Here is a 24,856-nt window from a genome sequence, read left to right as displayed (position 1 = left end):
CTCAGGAGCACCAGAACAAAGCAGCCCACTTGATTGGCACTATATCCACAAGCATCCACTCTGCCCACCACGGACACTCAGTAGCTGCAGTGTGTACTATCTACAAGATGCACTGCAGGAATTCACCAAAGATCCTCAGACAGCACTTTCCAAACCCATAGCCACTTTCTTCTAAAAGGACAAGGGGAGCAGACACATGGGAACAACACCACCTCCAAGTTCCCCTCCAAGCCACTCACCATCCTGACTTGGAAGTATATCAGCATTCCTTCACTGTTGCAGGGTCAAAATCTTGGAATTCCCTCTCTTATAGCATTGTGGGTAAACTCACAGAAGGTGACTACAGCAGCCAAGAAGACAGATCACCACTATCTTCTTAAGGGAAACTAAGGACAGGCTATAAATGCTGGCAGCGACACGCTTATCCCACAAAATGAGTAATTAAATTAAACCTTTCTCTCCAAATTACAGGAACTCTCTATCTAACAACTTCCTCTCTGAAGATTCCACTCCTGAGGGTAGCTTGGCTGGTCTATCATTAGTTGTCCTCTCCTCTTTAGCCTTTCTTAACACTGGTACACTGTTCCAACACATCATTTCTCCTTGTCTTCCCAATCACCATCTTTTCTTTATGCATGACCAGTTATTGGTGTCATTGATATTTTGGGGTTCATGCATCAGTCCTGATCAGTGCAAAATGGAAATCTTCACTGCCCATGTATCTGTTTACAGTTCCGGGTTCTCTTCACTTTGATTGTAATTCTTTTACCTTGTTATGGTCACACCTTGTTCCTGCTCGAATTAGATCTGGAATGTTCGAATCAGGTAAAGTGGAGAAAGTTGCTCGGCATTTGTACATTACTCCACCGAAAGCAAAGTTTGTATTCAAAACATCTACATTCCCTCCTCGGACTGGGGAAGAGTTTCCACCCTTGCACTGGATCTTCCCACACTTTACATCTCTGGAAGGGAGAGAAGAATAATGTTAAATTTTGTACAATGGCCGGTGGAGTCAGCACTGTGACAAGCTTGGCCAGTCTGAATGTGTGTGAAGGGTAATAATGTACTGCTTTGTCCCTCCTCAGAGACCATATGTGCCTTTCCAGATAATAATCCACATTCTCACCAATTTCTGATAACCTTTCAGTCTCTTTGCTGAACAAGAATTCATCTACCTCTCCCTCAGCCATATTCAGGGGCTCTGCTTCCACTAGTTATTCCTAGAGAGACTCCCGATCTTCAGAGAAGCAGGAGTAGCCTTGTTTCTGTTTTTAACTGGAGATCCCTGAGTTGAAAAAAGTGTGAAACCCCTTATTCTAGATTATCCCCTTGGAGGAAATACCCTATCCACATCTGCCTGGTTAAGTTCCCTCAGGATTTTAAAGGTTTTGACTTATGTCAGCTCTGACTCTTCTAAACTCCACAGAATATAGGCCCAGCCTGTCGAGCTTTATTTCATAAAACAACCTGCCAATATCCTTAATAACTGAAGCATAACCTTTCCACCCTTGTATTTAAGATAACAAAGTGTGAGCTGGACGAACACAGCAAGCCAAGCAGCATCTCAGGAGCACAAAAGCTGATGTTTCGGGCCTAGGCCCTTCATCAGAAAAGAGGGATGGGGAGAGGATTCTGAAATAAATAGGGAGAGAGGGAGACGTGGGCAGAAGATGGATAGAGAAGAAGAGAGGTGGAGAGGAGAGTATGGGTGGGGAGGTAGGGAGGGGATAGGTCAGTCCGGAGAGGACGAACAGGTCAAGGGGGCAGGATGAGGTTAGTAGGTGGGAAATGGAGGTGCGGCTTGAGGTAGGAGGATGGGATAGGTGAGAGGAAGAACAGGTTAGGGAGGCGGGGACGAGCTGGGCTGGCTTTGGAATGTAGTGGGGGAGGGGAGGTTTTGAAGCTGGTGAAATCCACATCGATACCATTAGGCTGCAGGGTTCCCAACCTCACCATCAAACCCGCAGACAAGGGTGGCGCAGTTGTAGTACGGCGCACTGACCTTTACGTCGCTGAGGCCAGATGCCAACTTTCCGACACCTCCTCCTACCGCACCCTGGATCATGACACCACCCCCGAGCACCAAACCTTCATCTCCCAAACCATCCACAACCTCATCACCTCAGGTGACCTCCCACCCACAGCCTCCAACCTCATTGTTCCCTAACCCCACACCGCCCACTTCTATCTCCTTCCCAAAATCCACAAACCTGCCTGCCCTTGTCGACCTATTGTCTCCGCCTGCTCCTGCCCCACCGAACTCATCTCCACCTATCTGGATAATAAAATGTGAGGCTGGATGAACACACAGGCCCAGCAGCATCTCAGGAGCACAAGATGCTGCTGGGCCTGCTGTGTTCATCCAGCCTCACATTTTATTATCTTGGATTCTCCAGCATCTGCAGTTCCCATTATCACTCATCCACCTATCTGGACTCCATTTTCTCCCCCTTGGTCCAGGAACTCCCTACCTACGTCCGTGACACTACCCACGCCCTCCACCTCCTCCAGAACTTCCAATTCCCCGGCCCCCAACACCTCATTTTCACCATGGACATCCAGTCCCTAAACACATGCATTCCTCATACAGGTGGCCTCAAGGCCCTCTGCTTCTTCCTGTCCCGCAGACCTGACCAGTGCCCCTCCACCAACACCCTCTTCCACCGAGCCGAACTCATCCTCACCCTCAACAACTTCTCTTTTACAGACAAAGGGGTGGCTATGGGTACCCGCATGAGCCTAAGCTATGCCTGCCTCTTTGTACGTAATGTGGAACAGTCCCTCTTTTGTACCTACCCTGGGCCTAAACCCCACCTCTTCCTCAGTTTCATCGATAGCTGTATCGGCTCCACCTCGTGCTCCCAAGAAGATCTCGAACAGTTCATCCACTTCACCAACACATTCCACCCCAACCTCAAGTTCACCTGGACTATCTCTAACACCTCCCTCACTTTCCTGGGCCCCTCTGTCTCCATCTCAGGCAACCACCTAGAAACCGATGTCCGTTTCAAGCCCACCAACTCCCACAGCTACCTGAAATAGACCTCCTCCCACCCACCTTCCTGCAAAAATTCCATCCCCTGTTCCCAATTCCTTCGCCTCCACGGCATCTGCTCCCAGGATGAAGCATTCCAATCCCGCACATCCCACATGTCCTTGTGCTTAAAGGACCTCAACCTCCCCCCAGCAGTGGTCGGGTACACCCTCAACCGTGTCTCCCACAGTTCCTGCAACTCATCCCTCACACCCTGCCCCCACAATAACCGCCCCAAGAGCATCCCTGTAGTTCTCACATACCACCCCACCAACCTGCGGATGCAACGCATCAGCCTCCGACACTTCCGCTATCTACAATCCGACCCCACCACCTAAGACATTTTTCCAACGATACCCTAGTCTGCCTTCTGGAGAGACCGCTCTCTCCGCGACTCCCTAGTCTGCTCCACACTCCCCTCCAGCCCCACCACACTGCAACCGCAGGAAGTGCTACACCTGCCCACACACCTCCTCCCTCACCCCTATCCAAGGCCCCAAGATGACTTTCCACATCAAGCAGATGTTCACCTGCACATCTGCCAGTGTGGTATACTGCATCCGCTGTACCGGGTGTGGCTTCCTCTACATTGAGGAAACCAAGCGGAGGCTTGGGGACTGCTTTGCAGAACACCTACACTTGGCTCGCAGTAAACTACTGCACATCCCAGTCACGAACCATTTTAACTCCCCCTCCCATTCCTTAGATGGCATGTCCATCCTGGGCCTCTTGCAGTGCCACAATGATGCCACCCGAAGGTTGCAGGAACAGCAAATCACATTCCGCTTGGGAACCCTGCAGCCCAATGGTATCAATGTGGATTTCACCAGCTTCAAAATCTCTCCTCCCCCCACTGCATTCCAAAGCCAGCCCAGCTCGTCCCCACCTCCTTAACCTGTTCTTCCTCTCACCTATCCCCTCCTCCCACCTCAAGCCACACCTCCATTTCCTACCTACTAACCTCATCTGGCCCCCTTGACCTGTCTGTCCTCCCCAGACTGACCTTCCCCTCCCCACCTCCACACCCATACTCTCCTCTCCACCTATCTTCTCCTCTACCCATCTTCAGTCCTTCTTCCCCTCTCTCCCTATTTATTTCAGAATCCTCTCCCCATTCCCCCTTTTTTGATAAAGACTCTAGGCCTGAAACGTCAGCTTTTGTGCTCCTAAGATGCTGCTTGGCCTGCTGTGTTCATCCAGCCCCACACTTTGTTATCTTGGATTCCCCTATATCTGCAGTTCCCATTATCTCTGATCACAGTTTTACCTTTGTGTTCAATTCCCCTTCACAACAAATAATATCATTCAATTAGCTTTCCTAATGACAGTTGTCTGTGGCAAGGAGATTTAACAATTCATAACCCTGAGATAAGAAATTCCTCCTCATCTCAGTCTGAAATTCTGAGACCGTGCCCTCTAGTTCCAGACTCTCCCGTGAGGGGAAACAACCTCTCAGCATTTACCCTGTCATGTAGCTTCAGAATCCAATGTGTTTCAATGGGATTGTCTCTCAGCCTTCGAAACTCCAGACAGTAGGGTCCCAATCTGTTTAATTTTTGCTCATAATACAATCCCTTCAGACCGTGGATTCTTAGTGACCCTTCTCAGAAATGTCTCTCATGAAATGATATTTTTCCTTCAATAAAATTGGTTTTGTATAGGTACAGTAAGAGCTCTCTTACACTCCAACCCACTTGAAATAAGGGCCAACATTGCATTCTGTTTGTCAATTACCTGCCACACCTGTGTTGCAGCTTTCTGTAGTTACTCTCCATTTCAATGATATTCTGTTTTTTGTTCTCCCTTCCAAAATGAACAACTTCATATTTTCACACAACTTACTCCACTTGCAAAATTTTTGCTTGTGTACCTAACCTATCAAAATCTCTTGGTAAACTGTTTCTAAGCCTCTTACAACCTGCCTTTCCACCTAATTTTGGGTAATCGGCAAAGATGGCTCCAGTATATTCACTTTCATCCTCCACATCGTTCATAGGGATTGCAAATCATTACACATTGATCCCAAAGGTCTGAAAGGCCTACTTCTGCACTTTTGTCTTCGATGGGACCCTTTCCTTTGTCAGTCATGGCATATATTATAAGAGCACAGAGATGACTTTGGAGCTGTACATGACTGAGGAAGGCCACAGCTGGAGCACTGTTGCAGTTCTGGTCGACACACAACAGGAAGAATGTGATTACGCTGGAAGGGGAGATTCACCAGGATACGAGAAAATTAGTGCCAACGTTGAAATAGAACATAGAACATAGAAAAGTACAGCACAGTACAGGCCCTTCGGCCCACCATGTTATGCTGTGGAATAATCCTAATCCAAAAACAAAATAACCGACCCTACATTCCCCTCAATTCACTGCTATCCATGTGCATGTCCAGCAGTCGCTTAAATGTCACTGACTCCGCTTCCACGACTACCACTGGTAAACTATTCCATGCGCTCACAACTCTCTGGGTAAAGAACCTCCCTCCAACGTCTCCGAAATACCTTCCTCCTAACACCTTAAAACTATGACCCCTCATGGCAGTCAATCCTGTCCTGGGGAAAGTCTGCACTGAAAACAAAAAATACACTGGAACATCACAGCTGACACTTTGCGTCAGTCTTCACAGTGGAGGAACATAAGACCACAAGACATAGGAGTGGAAGTAAGGCCATTTGGCACATCAAGTCCACTCCACCATTTAAATCATGGCTGATGGGCATTTCAACTCCACTTTCCTGCACTGTCCCCGTAGCCATTGATTCCGTCTGAGATCAAGAGTTTGTCGATCTCTGCCCTGAAGGCATCCAACGTCCCGGCCTCCACTGCACTCCGTGGCAATGAATTCCATAAGCTCACCACTCTCTGGCTGAAGAAATGTCTCCTCATTTCAGTTTTAAATTTACCCCCTCTAATTTTAAGGCTGTGCCCACGGGTCCTAGTCTCCCCGCCTCACGGAAACAACTTCCTAGCATCCACCCCTTCTAAACCATACATTATCTTGTAAGTTTCCATTAGATCTCCCCTCAACCTTCTAAACTCTAATGAATACAATCCTAGCATCCTTAGCCGTTCATCATATGCTAAACCTACCATTCCAGGGATCATCCATGTGAATCTCTGCTGGACACGCTCCAGAACTAGTATGCCCTTCCTGAGGTGTGGGGTCCAAAATTGGACACAGTATTCTAAATGGGGCCTAACTAGAGCTTTATAAAGCCTCAGAAGCACATCGCTGCTTTTATATTCCAACCCTCTTGAGATAAACGACAACATTACATTCACTTTCTTAATTACGGACTCTACTTGAAAGTTAACCTTTAGAGAATTCTGGACCAACACTCCCAGATCCCTTTGTACTTTTGCTTTGCGAATTTTCTCACCATTTAGAAAATAGTCCATGCCTGTATTCTTTTTTCCAAAGTGCAAAAGCTCACATTTGCTCACGTTGAATTTCATCAGCCATTTCCTGGGCCACTCTCCTAAACTAAATCTTTCTGCAGCTTCCCCACCTCCTCAGTACTACCTGCCTGTCCACCTATCTTCGTATCATCGACAAACTTCACCAGAATGCCCCCAGTCCCTTCATCCAGATCATTAATATATAAGGTGAACAGCTGTGGCCCCAACACTGAACCCAGGGGGACACCACTCGTCACCGGTTGCCATTCCGAAAAAGAGCCTTTTATCCCAAAGACATGAGTAGCATCCCAACAATTAAGGAGATTCAGGGGGCAGAGTTGAGTACGGTAGGCATTACAAAAGAGAAAGTGCTAGAAAGGCTAAAAGGTCTGAAAATTGATATATCTCCTGGACCCGATGGGCTACATCCTCGAGTTTTGAGGGACGTGACTGTGGAAATAGCGGAGGCTTTGGTTGTGATCTTTCAAAAGTCACTGGAGTCAGGGAAAGTCCCAGATGATTGGAAAATCACTGCTGTAACCTTCTTGTTTAAGAAAGGATCAAGGCAAGAAATGGAAAATTATAGGCCAATTAGCCAAACCTCGGTTGTTGGTAAAATTCTGGAATTCATCATTAAGGATAAGATTTCTAAATTCTTGGAAGTGCAGGGTCAGATTAGAACAAGTCAGCATGGTTTTAGTAAGGGGAGGTTGTGCCTGACAATCCTGTTAGAATTCCTGGAAGAGGTAACAAGTAGGTTAGACCAGGGAAACCCAGTGGATGTTATTAAGATAATAAAGTGTGAAACTGGATGAACACAGCAGACCAAGCAGCATCTCAGGAGCACAAAAGCTGACGTTTCAAGCAGGTAGTACTGAAGAGGTGAGGAGGCTGCAGAAAGATTTAGACAGTTTAGGAGAGTGGTCCACGAAATGGTTGAAATTCAATGTGAGCAAATGCGAGGTCTTGCACTTTGGAAAAAAGAATACAGGCATGGACTATTTTCTAAACAGTGAGAAAATTCATAAAGCCTAAGTACAAAGGGATCTGGGAGTGTTGGTCCAGAAATCTCTAAAAGTTAACTTGCAGGTTGAGTCATGATTAAGAAAGCAAATGTAACGTTGTCACTTATCTCAAGAGGGTTGGAATATAAAAGCAGTGATGTGCTTCTGAGACTTTATAAAGCTCTAGTTAGGCCCCATTTGGAATACTGTGTCCAATTTTGGGCCCCACACCTCAGGAAGGACATACTGGCGCTGGACCGTGTCCAGTGGAGATTCACACGAATGATCCCTGGAATGGTAGGCCTAATGTACGATGAACAGCTGAGGATCCTGGGATTGTATTCATTAGAGTTTAGAAAGTTGAGGGGAGATCTAATGGAAACTTACAAGATAATGTATGGCTTGGAAAGGGTGGACGCTGCGAGGTTGTTTCTGCTCAGCGTGTGGACTAGGATCCGTGGGCACAGCCTTAGAATTAGAGGGGGTCAATTTAGAGGGAAATGAGGAGACATTTCTTCAGCTAGAGAGTGGTGGGCCTGTGGAATTCATTGCCATGGAGCACAGTGGAGGCCGGGATGTTAAATGTCTTCAAGGCAGAGATTGATCATTTCTTTATCTCGCAAGGAATTAAGGGCTACAGGGAGAGTGCAGGGAAGTGGTTTTGAAATGCCCATCAGCCATGATTAAATTGCAGAGTGGACCCGATGGGGCGAATGGCCTTACTTCCACTCCTATGTCTTTTGGTCTTATGGTTTAGGAAGCATCCATGGAGAAAGTGCAAACTAACGTTTCAAGTCTTGACAGCTCTTCATCAGAGATTCATCGGGATGTTGCTTGGAATGGAGGATTTCAACGATGAAGAGAGCTCAGGTTGTTTTCTTTGGAGCCGAGAAGGCTTAGGGGGACTTCATTGAGGTGTATAAGATTTTGAGGAGCATCGACAGGCTGGATAGAAACCATCTCTTTCCCTTAGCTGAAGGATCTATAACAAGGGGGCGTGATTTTAAATTGAATGGCAGGAGGTTGAGAGGGGATTTGAGGAAATGCTTTTTCACCCAGAGTACAGTGAGGTCTGAAATACTCTCCCTGGCAGGGTGATTGAGGCAGGAAACCTCACAACCTGTAACAAATACTTGGATGAACATGAAGTGTCATAGTATTCAAAGCTACAGGTCTAGTGCGGGAAGGTGGGACCATTGGAGATAGTATTAGTGGTAGTGGATGGAAAATATTCAACATGGTGCTCAGATACAAGTGGTGTACCACAAGGATCTGTTCTGAGTCCTCTTCTATTTGTGATTTTTGTAAATGATTTAGATGAAGGAATGGAAGCGTGGATTAGCAAGTTCATGGATGATACGAAGGTGGATCACGTTGTGGATAGTGCAGAGGGTTGTTCTAGGTTACAAGTGGACATTGATAGGATGCAGAGTTGGGCTGAGAAGTGGCAGATGGAGTTTAACCCTGAAAAGAGTGAGGTGATTCATTTTGGAAGGATAAACTTGAAAGTAGAATACAGGGTTAATGGAAAGATTCTTGACAGGGTGGAGGAGTAGAGGGATCTTGGGGTTCATGTTCACACATCCCTGAAAGCTGCCACCCAGGTGGGTCGAGTTGTTAAGAAGGTGTCTGCTGCTTGGCCTGCTGTGTTCATCCAGCTCCACTTCGTTATGTCAGATTCTCCAGCATCTGCAATTCCCATTATCTCTATCCAAAGGCCTGGTTCAGCCACGTCTGGAGTATTATATCCAGTTCCTCATTACAGGAAAGATGTGGAAGTGTTAGAAAAGATGCAAAGGAGATTTACCAGGATGTTGCCTGGAATGGAGGGAAGGTCTTATGAGAAAAGGTTGAGAGAGCTCGGGCTTTTCTCTTTGGAATGACGAAGGATGAGAGGTGACTTGATAGAGGTGTACAAAATGTTCAGAGGTATAGACAGAGGAGGCTGCCAGAGACATTTTCCGAGGGTGAATGTAGCTTTTATGAGAGGATATAGTTTTAGAGTGAAAGGAGGTAGATATCAGGGAGACATCAGAGGTACGTTCTTTACTCAGAGTAATTGGAGTGTGGAATGCATGGCAGAGAGGGTAGTGGAGTTGGCCTTATTCGGGACATTTAAACGGCTCTTAGATCGGCATATGGATGATAGTGTAAGGTAGGAGTGGAGGTTAGAAAGACCTTAGGTTTAGGGTGAAATTTCGACACAACATCATGGGCTGAAGTTCTGTACTGTGCTGTACTGTTCTATGTTCTTATTATCATTTATGGCAGTATAGCCTCAATGAGTGAAAGGGCCTTCACTGTACAGTATGATTTGATGAATCTACGACATACTTTTCTGCACATCCAATGTAGGTATGGTTCTCATTCTTGCCACAGTTTCCATATTTGTTTCCTGCTTTATTTGTTAGTGAATAACAGATATTTTCTGCAGATGTTGCACCTATCAGAGAGAAAGGGGGAGAATTACAAAAGTTCTACAAACCAGAAGCCGCTCTAAACTGTTCTCTGTCGCACAAGCATCTCACCAGACCAGCCTCAGTGAGCAGGGAGTGGAATCTTAGAGAAATTCCAGAGACACAGACAGTCAGAAATGGAGACACGTCAAGAAACTAAAAGATTGACAAAAAGATAGCAGCAACATAGTGCATGGGCAAATCTCCATTTGATTAGATGGATATGTGGAGTTTCTCATTCAGTGGGGGTTCCATGTTATGAGTTTGTGGAAAGAATCCAACATTGAGACAGAATAGGATTGCTCAACCTGAGAGGTTTCACTGTGACTAGACCAATTCTAATGAGAGTAAAGAGCTGTTTACTTACAGAGAGAGTCAGAGTCCAACAAAACACATGAACACGTAGGCACATGGCAAATCCATCACAATAGCAACAATGTGGAATGGAGCTGAGGGTGAAGATTTTTAAAACTCATGCCAAGGATGTGGGCAAGCATTTGTTATCTGTCTCAAGTTGTCCTTGAGAAGGTGATAGGATACAAAATAATCACTGATGGAAATGCTATTGAATGTCAAAGGGCGGTGGTTCAATTGCCTCTTGTTGACAATGGTCATTGCCTGGCACTTGTGTGGCACAAATTTTACTTGCCACATGTTGGTCCAAGCCTGGACATTGTCTAGATATTTTTGCATTTGAACATGGACTGCTTCAGTATCTGAGGAGTCGTGAATGGTGCTGGACGTTCAGCAATGATTAGCAAACATCCTCACTTCTGAACTTATGATGGAGGGAAGTTCATCGCTGAAGCAGTTGAAGATGGTTAGGCCCAGGACACTAGACTGAGGAGCTCCTGCAGAGATGTCCTGGAGCTAAGATGATGGACCTCTGAAAAAATCCATGAAGGACAGTATCCCATCACCAAGTCACCCTTTATTTACACAAGCATAATACATGGGTTCTGACCAGCTATCTCAGAGCCAGTCCCTAGAGTGGGGAGAATGTGTGAGACTCCTGTCCAAGTCTGTAATCCAGGGCTCCCTGGTTGGCCAACATTAACAGTCACAATCAGGGATCACATTCTCAATGAGATCCATTTGGCCCTACATACAATCACTACACTTCCAACAATCAGAAGCATGTACCGAGGAGCCTGGCCCTGGCAGAAATCAACTGGGCGTCACTGAGCAGGTTATTGCTGAGCAGGTGCTGCTTGATATCTCTGTTACTGACACCTTCCATCATTTTACTGATGAAGATGAGTCCAAGGCTCAAAACATCAGCTTTTCTGCTCCTAAGATGCTGCTTGGCCTGCTGTGTTCACCCAGCTCTACACCTTGTTATCTTGGATTCTCCAGCATCTGCAGTCCCTAGTATCTCTGATACAAGGCTGAGGATGACGGTTTTCGAGAGGCACAGAGTTAGGTACAGGGGAGCTTTAGGTATAGCTAACACCGATGCAGGTCAAATGGAAAAGGGTAGGGTTTTGGCTCAGTGATGAAAGATTGCAGACTATATTTCACAACTTCCTCCAGTACTTATGTCAAGAAATGCCTAATTCAGATTACTACCAATCTTTCTGTCACAATTACTCTTAATTAGAGAATTCTTGTTCCAATTTCACTTTGAAGCAGTAATTCTGTATAGACCTTGAATGGGGATGGTAATCTAATGCTGCTGAGAAAGGGAGAACATGGTAAAAACCAAATACTCCAGGAGTAAGAAGTTAGTGATAGTCCTAGGCTGGATGTTGTGATAAAACCTGAGTCGGATGAATTCTAACCCACTGGATACGATGTGATAAAACCATGCGTGGGATGACACTTTGACCAAATGGATATGTTGAGATAAAACCCTGAGCAGGACGATATTTTGACCCACTGGATACGTTGAGATAAAACCCTGAGTAGGATGATGTTTTGACCCAGTCAATATGTTGCGGTAAAACCCTTAGTGGGATGACATTTTGACTCACTGGATACATTGTGATAAAACCCTGAGTGGGACGATGTTTTGACCCACTGGATATGTGATAAAACTCTGAGCAAGATGATTAGGTTAGATTCCCTACAGTGTGGAAACAGACCCTTCAGCACACACTACCCCTTGAAGCATCCCATTTGGACCAATCCCCCTAAACACTACAGGCGATTTAGCATGACCAATCCAGCTAGCCTGTACATCTTTGGACTGTGGGAGGAAACCACAGCACATGGATGAAACCCACACAGACACGGGGAGAATGTGCAAACTCCACACAGACAGTTGCCTGAGGCTGGAATTGAACCTGTGTCCCTGGTGCTGTGAGGCTGCAGTGCTAAACACTGAGCCACCGTGCCACCCTAATATTGTGGCCCACTGGATATGTTGTAATAAAACCCTGAGTAGGATGATGTTTTGACCCATTTGAGTAGTACATCATAAATCAAGTACCACTGTTATTGAATTGGACCAAAAGTGAGGTTCTTTTTTCAAGTATGTGCAGTTCCCCAACTTACCTGAACTTCAGAAAGCATGGACCAGGAATCTGCCCTGAACAAGAATTATTATTAATCATTAGATTTTACCTAGAGGTTAACCAACTTATACCAACGGTCGATAGCACTACATACCAAGCCACTAATTCCCTCATTAAAAAAGACAAATCTACTCCAAAACGTTAGAAAAATACACTTTTCGCACACACAGAGAATCAGCTTATTGAAGGCAGAGAAAATAGGAAAGTTCAATGTGTGCTTCAAAATTTCAAAGTTGAGATGACCTCTCTTTGGCCCAGCCAGGGCTTTGGAATTTAGTTGTTTTTCTCTGGAAGCTTCCATTGGCTTGTAAGAGGGACAGAGCAAGATTAATTTTTTTTAAATGCAGAGAACGAACAGCTTCTGCTGGGAACAACAGTTGCATACTCTTTTTCCCATCACTCTCTCTCTCTCTCACGGTGTCTTTAGAAACTACTCCATTGACAACCATTACTAGTCCATAGACCAATCAACTTCTTGTCACAGAGATGATGGGACCTGCAGATGCCAGAGAAGCCGAGGCAACAAAGTGTGAAGCTGGATGAACACAGCAGGTCAAGCAGCATCTTAGGACCACAAAAGCTGACGTTTCAGGTCTGACCCTTCATCAGAAAAGGTGGAGGAGAAGAGGGTTCTGAAATAAATAGAGAGAGAGGGGGAAGCAGATCGAAGATGGATAGTGGAGAAAATAGGTGGAGAGGAGACAGGCAAGTTAAAGAGGCAGGGATAGAGCCAGTAGAGGTGAGTGTAGGTAGAGAGGTAGGGAGGGATTTAGGTCAGTCAGGGGAGGACGAACAGGTCAAGGGGGCATGATGAGGTTAGTAGGAAGGAAATGGGGGTTCAGCTTGAGGTGGGAGGGGATAGGTGATAGGAAGAACAGGTTCGGGAGGCAGGGATGAGCTGGGCTTGTTTTAGGATGCAGTAGGGGGAAGGAGAGATTTTGAAGCTGTGAAAGCGGAATACAGCAGAATATAGATAGATTGGAGAGTTGGGCAGATAAATGGCAGATGGAGTTCAATCCGGGCAAATGTGAAGTGATGCATTTTGGAAGATCTAATTCAAGAGGGAACTATACAGTAAATGGAAAAGTCCTCGGGAAAATTGATGAACAGAGAGATCTGGGTGTTCAGGTCCATTGTATCCTGAAGGTGACAACGCAGGTCAATAGGGTGGTCAAGGAGGCATATGGCATGCTTTCCTTCATCGGACGGGGTATTGAGTACAGGAGTTGGCAGGTCATGTTCCAATTGTATAAGGCTTTGATTTGGCCACATTTGGAGTACTGTGTACAATTCTGGTCGCCACATTACCAAAAGGATGTGGATGCTTTGGAGAGGGTGTAGAGGAGGTTCACAAGGATCTTGTCTGGTATGGAGGGTGCTAGCTATGAAGAGAGGTTGAGTGGATTAGTATTATTTTTCTAACAAACACAGAGATTGAGGGGAGACCTGATTGAGGTCTACAAAATCATGAGGTGTATAGACAAGGTGGATAGTAAGAAGCTTTTTCCCAGAGTGGGGGACTCAATTACTAGGGGTCATGAGTTCAAAGTGAGAGGAGGAAAGTTTATGGGAGATATGCGTGGAAAGTTCTTTACGCAGATAGATGGTGGTGAGTGCCTGGATCGCGTTGCCAGTGGAGGTGCTAGATGCAGACATGTTAGTGTCTTTCAAGATGTATTTGGACAGGTACATGGATGGGCAGGGAGCAAAGGGATACAGACTCTTAGACAATGGATGATAGGCTTAGACAGAGGATCACAATCAGCGCAGCTTGAAGGGCCTGTTCCTTTGCTGTAATTTTCTTTGTTCTTTGTTCTAAATCCAAATTGATACCATGAGGCTGCAGGGATCCCAAGTGGAATATGAGTTGCTGATCCTGCAACCTACAGATGGCATCGTTATGGCACTGCAGGAGGCCCAAGATGGACATGTTGTCTAAGGAATGGGAGGGGGAGTTGAAATAGTTCACAACTGGGAGGTGCAGTTGTTTACTGCGAACTGAGCGTAGGTGTTCTGCAAAGCGGTCCCCAAGCCTCTGCTAGGTTTCCCCAATGTAGAGGCCACAACGGGTACAGCGGATGCAGTATACCACATTTGCAGATGTGCAAGTGAACATCTGCCTGATGTGGAAAGTCATCTTGGGGCCAAGGATGGGGGTGAGGGAGGAGATATGGGGTTAGGTGTAGCATTTCCTGTGGCTGCAGGGGAAAGTGCCTGGTGTGGTGAGGCTGGGGGGGAGTGTGGAGCATACCAGGGAGTCACAGAGAGAGTGGTCCCTCCAGAAAGCAGGCAAGGCTGGGGAGGGGAAAATGTCTTTGGTGGGAGCAGCAGAGGTCCTTTAGGCCATCTGCATGGGGAATGCAGGTGTATGGGGACTGCATGTCCGTGGCAAAAATGAGGTGTTGGGGGCCGGGGAATTGGAAGTTCTGGAGGAGGTGGAGGGTGTGGGTGGTGTCACAGACATAGGTAGGGAGTTCCTGGACGAAGGGGGAGAAAATGGAGTCCAGATTGCAGGTGGAGATGAGTTTGTTGGGGCAGGAGCAGGCAGAGACAGTGGGTCGACTAGGGCAGGCAGGTTTTCACAAGCTTCATAATCTCCCCTCCCCCTACTGCACCCCTAAACCAGCCCAGCTTGTCCCCACCTCCCCAACCTGTTCTTCCTCTCAACTATCCCCTCCTCCTACCTCAGCCACGCACCCATTTCCTTCCTACTAACCTCATCCCGCTCCCTTGACCTGCCCGTCATCCCCGGACTGACCTATACCTCCTTACCTCCCCACCTGCAATCACCTCTACTGGCTCCATCCCCACCTCTTTAACTTGTCTGTCTCCTCTCCACCTATCTTCTCCTCTATCCATCTTTGATCCACCTCCCCCTCTCTCCCTATTTATTTCAGAACCCTCTCCCCCTCCCGCTTTTCTGATGAAGGGCCTGGGCCCGAAATGTCAGCTTTTGTGCTCTAAGATGCTGCTTGGCCTGCTGTGTTCACCCAGCTCTCCACTTTGTTAAATTCTTGTTACACCTAGCTGCATCTGAATACAAAACCCCTCACTCCTTTTTTCTGCAATTCCACCTTTAATTACTGCTGCTTCAGGCAGCATGTTATGATGTAGGCCACAGGAATGGGTTGCTTGTTTTTTAAATGTGGAACACATTTACAAAATGCAGGCTTTCAAAAAGGCTCTTTCTCATTTCAACCCACAGTTTTGCTTGACAGTATATTGTTCCAGTGAGTCATGACATTGCAAAACACACAACACAGGTGCCTAACGTTCAAGGTGATTTTGGAATTGGACAACATTTACAAAATAATCTCAATTGGGTGGAGGTTATGTTGACAGCCACTTGAGGAGTCTCGGTCATCCTTGCAGTGCGCTGCAGGCACACATTCTGGAAGTTACACTTATTACCACACAGGGCCTTGTCCTTTTCAGTCACAAAGAACATGGTCATGCACACTCCAGCAGCACCAACTTCTCTGGGGCAACAAAGGATGGGCAATAAAAACAGGCCCATTCAGTGAGGCCCAAAGCCCTTACCTAACTGAAAAAGAAATGTTGTGCTTTCTTTACTTTCCTTCATGCGCTGTGGGCCTCATTGTTTCAGCCAATATTCTCCATTCCAGCAACAGGTTTACAAATCTCATTGTTTCAAAACACTGATATTTACCAAGGCAGTGATAACAATCTGCTGAGCAGTAAACCAGACCCTGAGTATGGCCTCCTTCACATTCTTGTCCTGCTGAACCAATTCATCCAGCAGCCTCCCTCTATGGCCTGCTTCTTTATCTCAAAGATGACAGAGGAACATAGGAACAGGCGTATGCCATTCAGCCCCTCAAATCTGCTCCACCATTCAATGACATCATGGCTGCCTTGTGCCCACATCCATCGATTTTTTAGTCTAATTTTTTTAAAAAATGTCCATTTTAGATTGAAATTTAACAACTGAATTAGTATTGACTGCAAATTGAGGTAGAGAGTTGAAAACATCCAATACACATGTAGAGTGCTTTATTTTTAATTCATTTGTGGAATGTGGGTGTTGCTGGCTTGGCCAGCATTGATTGCCTATCCCAAGCTGCCCCTCGAGAAAATGGTGATAATCTGCCTTCCTGAGCTGCTGCAATCCACCTGCTGTGGGTTGATCCACAATGCCAATAGGGAGGGAATTCCAGGATTTGGATCCAGTGACAGTGAAGGAACAGAGTAATATTTCCAAGTCAGGATGGTGAGGAAGACCTTGAAGGGGTGGTGTTCCAATATATTTACTGTCCTTGTTCTTCTAGATGGAAGCAGTTTGAAAGGTGCTGACTGAGAATCTTTGGTGAATTTCTGTAGTGTATCTTGTAGATAGTACACACTGCTGCTACTGAGTGTCGGTGGTGGAGGGAGTTGATGCTTCTGGATGTGGTGCCAATCAAGCAGGCTGCAGTATCCTGAATGGTGTCAAGCTTGTTAAGTGTTGTTGGAGCTGCACTCATCAGGCAAATGGGAAGTATTCCATCACACTCCTGACTTGTGCCTGGCAGACAATGGATTGGCTTTGGGGAATTGGCAAATGTGTTACTCATGGCAGTTACTTGTCGTAGCTTCCTAACATCTCTTCTGAATGGCATGGACCTAATTCCTTCACTATGCAACCTGGTCCTAAAATCTTCAACCACTGGAAATTTATCCACTGTAGTGATTGGAACCAGGTCCATCTTGTTGACCATGAAATCCTTGATTGGGGTTGTTAATTTGGGGCAATCAGGAAAGTTCTGGCTGACCAATATAACCAGGAGGATTAGATTAGATTCCCTACAGTGTGGAAACAGGCCCTTCGGACCAACAAGGATAAAGAAAATTACAGCACAGGAACAGGCCCTTTGGCTCTCCAAGCCTGCGCTGGTCGAGATCCTCTGTATAAACCTATCATCTATTTTCTAACGGTCTGTGTCCATTTGCTCCCTGCCCATCCATGTACCTGTCCAGAAACATCTTAAAAGACACTATCGTGTCTGCATCTACCACCTCTGCTGGCAATGCATTCCAGGCACTCATCACCTTCTGCATAAAGGATTTTCCACGCATATCTCCCATAAACTTTCCTCCTCTCATTTTGAACTCATAACCTCTAGTAAGTGAGTCTACCATTCTGGGAAAAAGCTTCTTGCTATCCACCTTGTCTGTACCCCTCATGATTTTGTAGACATCAATCAGATTCCTCCCTCAATCTCCATCTTTCTAATGAAAATAATCCTAATCTACTCAACCTCTCTTCATAACTAGCACCCTCCATACCAGGCAACATCCTGGTGAACCTCCTCTGCACCCTCTCCAAAGCATCCACATCCTTTTGGTCATGTGGCGACCACAAATGTACACAGTACCCTAAATGTGGCCGAACCAAAGTCTTATTCAACTGTAACATGACCTGCCAACTCTTGTACTCAATACCCGTCTGCTGAAGGAAAGCATGCCGTATGCCTTCTTGACCACTCTAATGACCTGTGTTGCCACCTTCAGGGACAATGGACCTGAACACCCAGGTCTCTCCATACATCAATTTTCCCCAGGGTTTTTCCATTTACTGTATAGTTCGCCCTTGAATTAGATCTTCCAAAATGCATCAACTCGCATTTGCCCAGATTAAACTCCATCTGCCACTTATCTGCCCAACTCTCCAATCTATCTATACTCTGCTGCATTCTCTAACAGTCCTCTTCACTGTCTGCTACTCCACCAATCTTCTTGTCATCTGAAAACTTGCTAATCAGACCACCTACACCTTCCTCCAAACCATTTATGTATATCACAAACAACAGTGGTCCCAACAGATATCCCTGTGGAACATCACCGGTCACAGGTCTCCAATTTGAGAAACTCCCTTCTACTACTACTCTCTGTCTCCTGTTGCCTAGCCAGTTATTTTATCCTTCTCGCTAGCACACCCTGGACCAATGCAACTTCACTTTTTCCATCAACCTGCCACGGGGAATCTCATCAAACGCCTTACTGAAGTCCATGTATATGACATCTACAGCTTTTCCCTCATCAATCAACTTTGTCATGTCCTCAAAGAATTCTATTAAGTTGGTAAGACATGACCTTCCCTGCACAAAACCATGTTGTCTATCACTGACAAGCCCATTTTGTTCCAAATGGGAATAGATCCTATCCCTCGGTATCTTCTCCAGCAGCTTCCCCACCATTAGGTCAACAAGATGGACCTGGTTCCAATCACTACAGTGGATAAATTTCCAGTGGTTGAAGATTTTAGGACCAGGTTGCATAGTGAAGGAATTAGGTCCATGCCATTCAGAAGAGATGTTAGGAAGCTACGACAAGTAACTGCCATGAGTAACACATTTGCCAATTCCCCAAAGCCAATCCATTGTCTGCCAGGCACAAGTCAGGAGTGTGATGGAATACTTCCCATTTGCCTGATGAGTGCAGCTCCAACAACACTTAACAAGCTTGACACCATTCAGGATACTGCAGGTTCACTGATCGATAATTATCTGGATTATCCCTGCTACCCTTCTTAAACAAGGGGATAATATTGCAATTCTCCAATCCTCCAGGAGCTCACTCCAGGATGCTGCAAAGATATCTGTTAAGGCCCCGGCTACTTCCTCTCTCACTTCCCTCAACAACCTGGGATAGATCCCACCTGGGGTCAGAGATAATGGGAACTGCAGATGCTGGAGAATCCAAGATAACAAAGTGTGAAGCTGGATGAACACAATAGGCCAAGCAGCATCTCAGGAGCACAAAAGCTGACATTTTGGGCCTAGACCCTTTATCAGAGAGCTCTCTGATGAAGGGTCTAGGCTGAAAATGTCAGCTTTTGTGCTCCTGAGATGCTGCTTGGCCTACTGTGTTCATCCAGCTTCACACTTTGTTATCATAGATCCCACCTGGACCTGGGGACTTGTCCACCTTAATGCCTTTTCGGATCCCCAACACTTCCTCCCTCCTTATGCCGACTTTGGCCTGCTGAGGGACCTGAGCTGGCTGGCTATTTACTGTGCACAAGTAAATAAAGACTGGCTACATAGAAGCGTAGAAGATAGGAGCAAGAGGAGGATATTTAGCCTTTTAAGCCTGTTCTGCCATTCATCACGATCATGGCTGATCATCCAACTCAATAGCCTAATCCTGCTTTCTCCCCATAACATTTGATTCTATTCACCCCAACTTTTTTTCTTTTAGTCGTTTATGGGATGAGGGTGCGCTGGTTGGGCCTGCATTTATTTCTGATCCCTAATTACCCAGAGGGCAGTCAGGAGTCACTCACATTACTGTGGATCTGGAGTCACATATGGGCCAGACCAGGTAAGGATGGAAGTTCCCTTCCCGAAAGGACATTAGTGTACCAGTTAGGTTTTTCCAACAATTGACAATGGATTCACAGTTATCATTAAATTTTTAATTCCAGGTATTTTATTGAATTCACATTCCACCATCTGTCATGGTGGGCTTCAAATCCGGGTCCTGAGATTAACAGTCTAGTTGTAATACCACTAGGCCATCATCTTCCCAATGCTACATCGAGTCGCCTCTTGAATACATTCAATCTTTTGGCATGAACTACATTCTGTACTAATGAATTGCATGGGTTTACCACTCTCCAAGTGAAGAAATATCTCCTCATCTCTGTCCTAATTGATGAATGCTCATACTGTGATAACAAGGTGTGGAGCTGGATGAACACAGCAGGCCAAGCAGCATCTCAGGAGCAGGAAAGCTGATGTTTCAGACCTCGACCCTTCATCAGAAATGGGAGAGGGGAAGTGAGTTCTGAAATAAATAGGGAGAGAGGGGGAGGCGGATCAAAGATGGATAGAGGAGAAGATAGGTGGAGAGGAGGCAGACAAGTTAAAGAGCTGGGATGGAGCGTGTAAAGGTGAGTGTAGGTGGGGAGGTAAGGAGGAGATAGGTCAGTCCGGGGAGGACGGACAGGTCAAGGGAATGGGATGTGGTTAGTTGGAAGGAAATAGAGGTGCGGCTTGAGGTGGGAGGAGGGGATAGGTGAGAGGAAGACCAGGTTAGGGAGGCGGGAACAAGATGGGCTGGTTTTGGGATGCAGTGGGGGGAGTGGAGATTTTGAAGCTTGTGAAATCCACATTGATACCATTGGGCTGCAGGGTTCAAAAGCAGAATATGAGTTGCTGTTCCTGCAACCTTCGGGTGGCATCGACGTGGCACTGCAGGAGGCCCAGGATGGACATGTCGTCTGAGGAATATGCAGGGGAGTTGAAATGGTTCGCGACTGGGAGGTGCAGCTGTTTATTGCGAACATAGCGTCGGTGATCTGCAAAGCAGTCCCCAAACCTCCGCTTGGTTTCCCAATGTAGAGGAGGCCACAACGAGTACAGTGGATGCAGTATACCACATTGGCAGATGTGCAAGTGAACCTCTGCTTGATGTGGAAAGTCATCTTGGGGCCTGGGATGGGGGTGAGGGAGGAGGTGTGGGAGCAGGTGTAGTACTTCCTGTGGTTGCATGGAAAAGTGCCGGGTGTGGTGGTGCTGGAGGGGAGTGTGGAGCGAACAAGGGAGTCAAGGAGAGAGTGGTCCTTCCGGAAAACAGACAACGGTGGAGAGGGAAAAATGTCTTTGGTGGTGGGGTCGGATTGCAGATGACGGAAGTGTCAGAGGATGATGCGTTGTATCCAGAGGTTAGTGGGGTGGTATGTGAGGACGAGGGGGATTATCTTTTGGTTGTTATTGTGGGGACAGGGTGTAAGGGATGAGTTGCGGGAAATGGAGGGGATACGGTCAAGGGTGTTCTCGACAACTGCGGGGGGGGTGAGTGGGTGTGAGAGGCGAAGTTGTGGACCTTGGAAAATGAGGACATCTGAGATGTAGAGGAGTGGAATGCCTCATCCTGGGAGCAGATGCGGAGGAGAAGGAATTGGGAATCAGTGATGGTATTTTTGCAGCAAGGTGGGTGGGAGGAGGTATATTCTACGTAGCTGTGGGAGTTGGTGGGCTTGAAATGGATTTCAGTTTCTAGGTGGTTGCACAAGATAGAGCCAGAGAGGTCCAAGAGGTGAGGGATGTGTTAGAGATAGTCAAGATGAACTTAAGGTTGGGGGGGAAGGTGTTGGTGAAATGGATGAACTGTTCGAGCTCCTCGTGGGAGTACGAGGCGGCGCCAATAGTCATCAATGTACCGGAGGAAGAGGTGGGGTTTAGGGCCTGTGTAGGTGCGGAAAAGGGATTGTTCCACATAACCTACAAAGAGGCAGGCACAGCTTGGGCCCATGTAGGTGCCCATGGCCACCCCCTTTGCCTGTGGGAAGTGGGAGGAATTGAAAGAGAAGTTGTTGGGGTGAGGACGAGTTCGGCTAAACTGATAAGGGTGTCAGTGGAGAGGTCTGGTCAGGCCTGTGGGACAGGAAGAAGCAGACGGCCTTTTGGCTATCTGCATGGAGAATACAGGTGTATAGGGGCTGGACGTCTATGATAAAAATGAGATGTTGGGGACCAGGGATTTGGAAGTTCCTGCTACCTGGAATACACCTCCTCCCACTCACCATCTTGCAAAAATGCCATCCCCTATTCCCAAATCCTTTGCCTCCTCACATCTGGTTTTGGGATGCAGTGGTGGAAGGGGAGATTTTGATGTGGCTTCCTCTACATTGGGGAAACCAAGCGGAGGCTTGGAGACCGCTTTGCAGAACACCTCCGCTCAGTTCGCAATAAACAACTACACCTCCCAGTCACAAACCATTTCCATTCCCCCTCCCATTCTTTAGATGACATGTCCATCATGGGCTTCCTGCAGTGCCACAATGATGCCACCCGAAGGTTGCAGGAACAGCAACTCATATTCCGCTTGGGAACCCTGCAGCCCAATGGTATCAACGTGGACTTCACCAGCTTCAAAATCTCGCCTTCTCCCACCGCATTCCAAAACCAGCCCAGTTCGTCCCTTCCCCCCACTGCACCACACAACCAGCCCAGCTCTTCCCCTCCACCCACTGCATCCCAAAACCAGTCCAACCTGTCTCTGCTTCCCTAACCTGTTCTTCCTCTCACCCGTCCCTTTCTCCCACCCCAAGCCGCTCCTCCATCTCCTACCTACTAACCTCATCCCACCTCTTTGACCTGTCCGTCTTCCCTGGACTGACCTACCCCCTCCCTATCTCCCCACCTATACTCTCCTCTCCACCTATCTTCTTTACTCTCCATCTTCGGTCCGCCTCCCCCTCTCTCCCTATTTATTCCAGTTCCCTCACACCATCCCCCTCTCTGATGAAGGGTCTAGGCCTGAAACGTCAGCTTTTGTGCTCCTGAGATGCTGCTGGGCCTGTTGTGTTCATCCAGCCTCACATTTTATTGTCTCCTTTAATCCTTGTCTGATTTCCACTCCTGCACATTGGAGTTGCAACTTCCACCCTGCAGTGGTCAAGAACACCCTGTCCCCACAATAACAACCAAAAGAAAATCCCCCTCGTCTTCACATACCACCTCACCAACCTTCGGATCCAACGCATCATCCTTTGACACTTCTGCTATCTGCAATCCGACACCACCACCAAAGACATTTTTCCTCTAATCCAGAGACTGGCAGAGGCATGTGATTTTCACTTAACCCTGAATTTTCCGACATTTATTCATTCATGGCATGAGGGAATTGCTGGCTAGGCAGCATTTATTGCTCATCCCTAATTGCCCAGAGGGTAGTTCAGAGTCAACCACATTGCTGTGGGTCTGAGGTCACATGTAGGCCAGACCAGATATGGATGGCAGTTTCCCTCCCTAAAGGACATTAGTGAACCAGATGGGTTTTCCCAACAATTGACAATAGTTTCATGGTCAACATTAGCTTTTTAATCAGAGGTAATGGGAACTGCAGATGCTGGAGAATCCAAGATAACAAAGTACGGAGCTGGATGAACACAGCAGGCCAAGCAGCATCTTAGGAGCACAAAAGCTGACATTTCTGGCCTGGACCCTTCATCAGCAAAGGGGGATGGGGAGAGGATTCTGAGCTAAATAGGGAGAGAGGGGGAGGCAGACCGAAGATGGAGGCGGATGTGGCGGAAAAACTGCTCAATGTTCAGATGTGACTGATAGTTATTGATGTGTGGTTGGAGGGGGACAAAGGTGAGACCCTTGCTGAGAACTGACCTTTCGTCCTCAGTCAGGGGGAGGTCTAGGGGGGATGGTGAAAATTCGGCAGGGCCCAGTATGGCTGTCTTCTCTGGGGTTGCTGGCTGTAGAGGCTGTGGGTGGCACGGTTGGGGCCAAATTGGGAAGGCTTGAATGTAGACTGTAGTCCATTGGGGATGATCTGGTTCTGTAGGCGGGTGCTGAGGAAGGTGATGTGGCTGTGGTACCTGGTTTGCTTCAGGACATGGTTGAGCAGTTTCAAGGTTGAAGAGATTACAAGAGAGCTGCAGTGGGAGAGAGATTCCCTGAGGTTGGTCCGGAGGGAGGAGGGTAACTTCTTCAGGTTAGGCATCCCTGGAAGAGGCTTCGCAGTGAGATTAAAATTGTGATCAGAGATAATGGGAACTGCAGACGCTGGAGAATCTCAGAGATAATGGGAACTACACTTCCTCATCCAGCTCCACACTTTGTTGTCTTAGCTTTTTAATTTCAAATATTTATTGAATTCAAATTCCACCATCTGCCATGGTGGGATTTCAACACGAGTCCTCAGAACGTTATCTGGGTCTTGGATTAACAGTCCAGCAATAATATCACGAGACCATCACCTCTCCCCAGCAAGAAGCTATGTCTGGTGGCCAGGATTGGATGCCGATATAGCTGCATTTGTGGGGCAGTGCCTACAGTGCTAATAAGGACAAAAACTGCCACTAGCAGCATTCCCACATTTGTGGGAATGGCCTGGTAAACCCTGGACTTAGTTATAGGTCAATTATGTCAGGTATTTCATGAACTCAATGCTCTTGGTCGTTGTGGACACCCATTCAAAGTGGTTGGACATGCATAAAGTCTGTTCGGCAAACTCAGAGATGACAAGTGAGATTCTGCGATCATCACTCATGATACACAGTCTCTGGAAGTATTGGTCACGGGCAAGGGAATGCCTTTCCAACAGTCCAAACATTGAAGACAGGCTTAACGAAACAATCTATACCATTAATTGTTTGGAAACTGTCCCCATTTGTTTTCGATTATAGGACCCTCCCACACACAACTACAGGGATAGTTCTAACAGAATTGCTGATGGAGCAAAGACTGCACCAGTTTAAACCTGATATTCCCAGAACTGGGTGGGGTGAAGGATGAAACGGCAACAGGAATATCAATGCCAGCTACATGTCTCTTCTAAGCTAGATAGACAATTTACATCAGAGGATGAAGCTTGATGTCAGAACCATGGAAAGAGTTCTGTTTGGTACAAAGTGAGGTTGATGTGAGGTCAGGTCCAGTCATTTACAAAGTTCAGGTAGGTAAGGCAGTCCTGAACAAACTT

General features: G+C 46.8%; 1 protein-coding gene across 1 annotated transcript in view; it reads right to left on the bottom strand.

Moving 5' to 3' along the window:
* LOC132209536 (disintegrin and metalloproteinase domain-containing protein 12-like) overlaps window positions 1-24,856 on the bottom strand; it is a 197,082-nt gene that overhangs the window by 38,473 nt on the left and 133,753 nt on the right. Inside the window, exons 15-16 of the mRNA XM_059645219.1 lie at window positions 9,775-9,883; window positions 770-962 (exon numbers count right to left, since the gene is read on the bottom strand). Of these exons, the coding sequence (XP_059501202.1) occupies window positions 770-962; window positions 9,775-9,883 (302 nt within the window). The remainder of the gene's footprint in view (window positions 1-769; window positions 963-9,774; window positions 9,884-24,856) is intronic.

This window comes from Stegostoma tigrinum, chromosome 1 (assembly GCF_030684315.1).
Source record: "Stegostoma tigrinum isolate sSteTig4 chromosome 1, sSteTig4.hap1, whole genome shotgun sequence".
NCBI lineage: Eukaryota > Metazoa > Chordata > Chondrichthyes > Orectolobiformes > Stegostomatidae > Stegostoma > Stegostoma tigrinum.
Note: the sequence above shows the minus strand (reverse complement) of the source record. Positions and strands in the feature narration are given on the sequence as shown.